The sequence below is a fragment of the Hemiscyllium ocellatum genome, chromosome 50 (assembly GCF_020745735.1).
Source record: "Hemiscyllium ocellatum isolate sHemOce1 chromosome 50, sHemOce1.pat.X.cur, whole genome shotgun sequence".
In the NCBI taxonomy this organism is placed as follows: domain Eukaryota; kingdom Metazoa; phylum Chordata; class Chondrichthyes; order Orectolobiformes; family Hemiscylliidae; genus Hemiscyllium; species Hemiscyllium ocellatum.
Genome location: NC_083450.1, coordinates 7,486,194 through 7,491,626, shown reverse-complemented (window position 1 = coordinate 7,491,626; position 5,433 = coordinate 7,486,194). Strand labels below are relative to the sequence as shown.

The following is a 5,433-nucleotide window of genomic DNA, read 5'->3' as shown; positions in this document are numbered from 1 at the left end:
CCTACACTAGCCCACTTTCCTCCATATGCCTATCCAATGCCCGTTTAAATGCCCATATAGAGGGAGAGTCCACCACTGCTACTGCAGGGCATTCCATGAACTCACAACCCGCTGAGTAAAGAATCTACCCCGAGCATCTGCCCTATACCTACCACCCCTTAATTTAAAGCTATGCCCCCTCGTAATAGCTGACTCCATACGTGGAAAAAGGTTCTCACTGTCAACCCTATCTAAATCCCTAATCATCTTGTACACTTCTATCAAGTCACCTCTCAACCTTCTTTTCTCCAATGAGAACAGCCCCAAGTGCCTCAGCCTTTCCTCATACGATCTTCCTACCAAACCAGGCAACATCCTGGTAAACCTCCTCTGCACCCGTTCCAGTGCCTCCACATCCTTCCTATAGTATGGCGACCAAAACTGCACACAATACTCCAGATGCGGCCGCACCAGAGTCTTATACAACTGCAACATGACCTCAGGACTCCGGAACTCAATTCCTCTACCAATAAAAGCCAATACGCCATATGCCTTCTTCACAGCACTATTTACCTGGGTGGCAACTTTCAGAGATCTGTGTACATGGACACCAAGATCCCTCTGCTCATCCACACCACCAAGTATCCAATCATTAGCCCAGTACTCCATTTTCTTGTTACTCTTACCAAAGTGAATCACTTCACGCTTAGCTACATTGAACTCCGTTTGCCACCTATCTGCCCAGCTCTGCAGCTTATCTATATCCTGCTGTAACCTGCCACATCCTTCCTCACTGTCAACAACTCCACCGACTTTCGTATCATCCGCAAACTTGCTCACCCAACCTTCTAGCCCCTCCTCCAGGTCAGTTACAAAAATGACAAACAGCAATGGTCCCAAAACAGATCCTTGCGGAGCACCGCTGGTAACTGCACTCCAAGATGAACCTTTACCATCAACTACTACCCTCTGTCTTCTTCCAGCCAGCCAATTCCTAATCCAAACCCCCAACTCCCCCTCAATGCTATCCCTCCGTATAAGGGGAACCTTATCAAGCGCCTTACTAAAATCCATATACACTGCATCTACCACTTTACCCTCGTCCACCTCCTTAGTCACCTTCTCAAAGAATTCAATAAGGTTTGTGAGGCATGACCTGCCCTTCACAAACCATGCTGACTATCCTTGATCACATTATTCCTGTCCAGATGTTCATAAATCCTATCCCTTACAATTCTCTCTAAGACTTTGCCCACAACAGAAGTGAGACTCACCGGCCTATAGTTACTAGGGATATCCCTACTCCCCTTCTTGAACAAGGGAACCACATTTGCGATCCTCCAGTCTTCTGGCACTATCCCTGTAGACAACGAGGACATAAAAATCAAGGCTCTGCAATCTCCTCCCTTGCTTCCCAGAGAATCCGAGGATAAATGCCATCAGGCCCAGGGGACTTATCGACATTCACTCTTTCCAGAATTTCTAGAGTCTTGGCGTGGAGAGCAAGTTGGGGGAAGAGAGGAGGAGGAGGGAGTTCCCTGTAATGATACCTCCCTGACTGACTGACAGAGCATTCGGGGAAGGGACTGAGGGCTCTCCATTTGTGGTTGCTCCCACGCGGGTGTGTTTGTGGGTTTCCCAAACAGATCGGACCTGACCCTGAGGCAACCACTAGCAGGTCTCAGCCTCACTGTCAGCGCTGCAGCAGCACCGCGGCTCAGTGGTTAGCACCACTGCCTCACGGCGCCAGGGACCCAGGTTCGATCCCAGCCTCCGGGTGACTGTCTGGAGTTTGCACCTTTCCCGTTGTCTGCGTGGATTCCCTCCGGGTGCTCTGATTTCCTTCCACAGTCCAAAGATGTGCAGGTTAGGGTGGATTGGCCATGCTAAATTGTCCCGTAGTGCCCAGGGATATGCAGGTTAGGGTGGATTGGCCATGCTAAATTGTCCCATAGTGCCCAGGGATGTGCAGGTTAGGGTGGATTGGCCATGCTAAATTGTCCCATAGTGCCCAGGGATGTGCAGGTTAGGGTGGATTGGCCATGCTAAATTGTCCCATAGTGCCCAGGGTGTGCAGGTTAGGGTGGGTTGGCCGTGCTAAATTGTCCCATAGTGCCCAGGGATGTGCAGGTTAGGGTGGGTTGGCCGTGCTAAATTGTCCCATAGTGCCCAGGGATGTGCAGGTTAGGGTGGGTTGGCCATGCTAAACTGTCCCATAGTGCCCAGGGATGTGCAGGTTAGGGTGGATTGGCCATGCTAAATTGTCCCATAGTGCCCAGGGATGTGCAGGTTAGGGTGGGTTGGCCATGCTAAATTGTCCCATAGTGCCCAGGGATGTGCAGGTTAGGGTGGATTAGCCATGCTAAATTGTCCCGTAGTGCCCAGGGATGTGCAGGTTAGGGTGGGTTGGCCATGCTAAACTGTCCCATAGTGCCCAGGGATGTGCAGGTTAGGGTGGATTAGCCATGCTAAATTGTCCCGTAGTGCCCAGGGATGTACAGGTTAGGGTGGGTTGGCCATGCTAAATTGTCCCGTAGTGCCCAGGGATGTACAGGTTAGGGTGGATTGGCCATGCTAAATTGTCCCCTAGTGCCCAGGGATGTGCAGGTTAGGGTGGATTGGCCATGCTAAATTGTCCCCTCGTGACCAGGGATGTACAGGTTAGGGTGGGTTGGCCATGCTAAATTGTCCCACAGTGCCCAGGGATGTACAGGTTAGGGTGGGTTGGCCATGCTAAATTGTCCCATAGTGCCCAGGTATGTGCAGGTTAGGGTGGATTGGCCGTGCTAAATTGTCCCATAGTGCCCAGGGATGTGCAGGTTAGGGTGGGTTGGCCATGCTAAACTGTCCCATAGTGCCCAGGGATGTGCAGGTTAGGGTGGATTGGCCATGCTAAATTGTCCCATAGTGCCCAGGGATGTGCAGGTTAGGGTGGGTTGGCCATGCTAAACTGTCCCATAGTGCCCAGGGATGTGCAGGTTAGGGTGGATTAGCCATGCTAAATTGTCCCGTAGTGCCCAGGGATGTACAGGTTAGGGTGGGTTGGCCATGCTAAATTGTCCCGTAGTGCCCAGGGATGTACAGGTTAGGGTGGATTGGCCATGCTAAATTGTCCCCTAGTGCCCAGGGATGTGCAGGTTAGGGTGGATTGGCCATGCTAAATTGTCCCCTCGTGACCAGGGATGTACAGGTTAGGGTGGGTTGGCCATGCTAAATTGTCCCACAGTGCCCAGGGATGTACAGGTTAGGGTGGGTTGGCCATGCTAGTGTTCAGGGATGTGTAGGTCAGGTGCATTAGTCAGAGGTCAATAATCGGGCAGGGGAATGGGTCAGGGTGGGTTACTCTTTGAAGGGTTGGCATGGACTGATTGGGCCGAAGGGCCTGTGTTTCCACACTGTGGGGAATCTGTGATTCTGAGCTCAGGCAAACATGGTTGCGGTAAGAAAGCAGGATTGAATGGCCCACAGCTTGGTTTTCAGGATGGTGTTTGAACCGTTGTGGAGTCAGACAGCGACGTTCCTTCAAATAGTTTTATTTTAAGAATGTGTCTCACTAGCGACTTGCCTCAACCTTGCGTCTGGATGACGGCGCTGAGCGGGCAGGCCTGAAGGCCCGGAGCCAGGCATTCACCAAGTCCCCCCCTCGGGTACGGGGCAGGGATGAGTCAGGCCCTGACCTCGGAGCTGACAGTGGTTCTCGGAATGATTCAGGATGAGTCAGGGCCAGTGCCTCCTCCCAGCCCATTTCAGTCTTTGTCAGAAGAAGCAGCTGTCAGGCAAGAGATCACTTTCTTTCAGTTTGATGGGGTATGGTGTAGAGGGAGCTTTACTCTGTATCTAACCCCGTGCTGTCCCTGTCCCTGGGATGTGGGGGACAGTGTAGAGGGAGCTTTACTCTGTAATTAACCCCGTGCTGTCCCTGTCCCTGGGATGAGGGGGACAGTGTAGAGGGAGCTTTACTCTAATTAACCCCGTGCTGTCCCTGTCCCTGGGATGAGGGGGACAGTGTAGAGGGAGCTTTAACCTGTATCTAACCCCGTGCTGTCCCTGTCCCTGTCCCTGGGATGGGGTGGGGACAGTGTAGAGGGAGCTTTACTCTGTAATTAACCCCGTGCTGTCCCTGTCCCTGGGATGGGGGGGGACAGTGTAGAGGGAGCTTTACTGTGTAATTAACCCCGTGCTGTCCCTGTCCTTGTCCCTGGGATGGGGGGGGGAAACAGTGTAGAGGGAGCTTTACTCTGTAATTAACCCTGTACTGTCCCTGTCCCTGGGATGTGGGGGACAGTGTAGAGGGAGCTTTACTCTGTATCTAACCCCGTGCTGTCCCTGTCCCTGGGATGGGGGGGGACAGTGTAGAGGGAGCTTTACTCTGTATCTAACCCCATGCTGTCCCTGTCCCTGGGATGAGGGGGACAGTGTAGAGGGAGCTTTAACCTGTATCTAACCCCGTGCTGTCCCTGTCCCTGGGAAGGAGGGGGACAGTGTAGAGGGAGCTTTACTCTGTATCTAGCCCTGTGCTGTCCCTGTTCCTGGGATGGGGGGGGGGAGACAGTGTAGAGGGAGCTTTACTCTGTATCTCACCCCATGCTGCGCCTTTCTTGGGGGTGCTTGTTGTGTGTGGCAGTGTACCGGGTGTCACTCTGTACCTACTCCTGTGTTGGGAGTGTTTAATGGGAGACAGTTTTGTGGAAGGTTTACTTCGTATCTCACCCTGTGCTGTCCCTGTCCCTGTCCTGTGAGTGTTTGATGGGGAGAGTCAGTGTAGAGGAAGCTTGACTCCGTAGCTAACTCGTTCCCCAGTCTCCTCTAGCTCTAGGGATTCAGCAAGTTAACACCATCCTGTCCTCTAATCCCTTTTCGGTCAGTCATATCCTCTCAAGGTTATGAACTTGAGAACAGTACTTGACGGGTTAATACAGAGGGATCTCACTCGCCTTCACCAGACCGACAATCTCTCACGTCCTGTCTTCCTTAGAGAAATAACCGAGTGTTGGAGGGGGGATGTGAAATCAGTCACAGCTTCGGTTTTAATGTCGAACCCCTTCCCGGACACCCACCCAGAAACAAGACGGGTAATTGTGTGTCAGAGAGTAGGCCGCAATGGAGCCTGAGGCGACTAGGCCAGAAAGCCTGTGTGGGATTCCTAACTTCTGGCCTGTGGTTCCCTAACTGCGACAGGGCAGACTTATTGCCTGCCGCATTCTGTTGGCATAACTTCCTGAGAGGCATCGGGCCAGGAACACAGCTAACGGATTTCTGTACCTCCAGGCCTTTACTTGAAATTCCAACTCCTCCCGGGCTCTGACATTCTTCCTGTGTGTGCGCTGTGTGTTGTGTGTGAGTGTTGTGTGTGTTTCTTTTTTAAAAAGCCAGTAATGTTGTCCTCCTGAGCTCTCCCTGTGTCGGAACTTGGCGTTCTCCCCCCCTCCCCACAACTTAATAAGGTGTGAATCT

The 5,433-nt window shown here is 52.3% G+C and overlaps 1 protein-coding gene across 2 annotated transcripts in view; it reads left to right on the top strand.

Annotated features, from left to right (window-relative positions):
• Positions 1-3,763: 3,763 nt before the first annotated feature.
• The window catches only part of cers2a (ceramide synthase 2a), a 49,224-nt gene continuing 47,554 nt past the window's right edge, over positions 3,764-5,433 (top strand). The window contains exon 1 of one of the 2 annotated variants that reach the window (XM_060820697.1): positions 3,764-3,786. In XM_060820697.1, the coding sequence (XP_060676680.1) occupies positions 3,782-3,786 (5 nt within the window). In that variant the 5' untranslated portion in view covers positions 3,764-3,781. Of the gene's footprint in view, positions 3,787-4,922; positions 5,052-5,433 lie in introns of those variants that run through there. The other variant, XM_060820698.1, reaches the window with a different exon arrangement.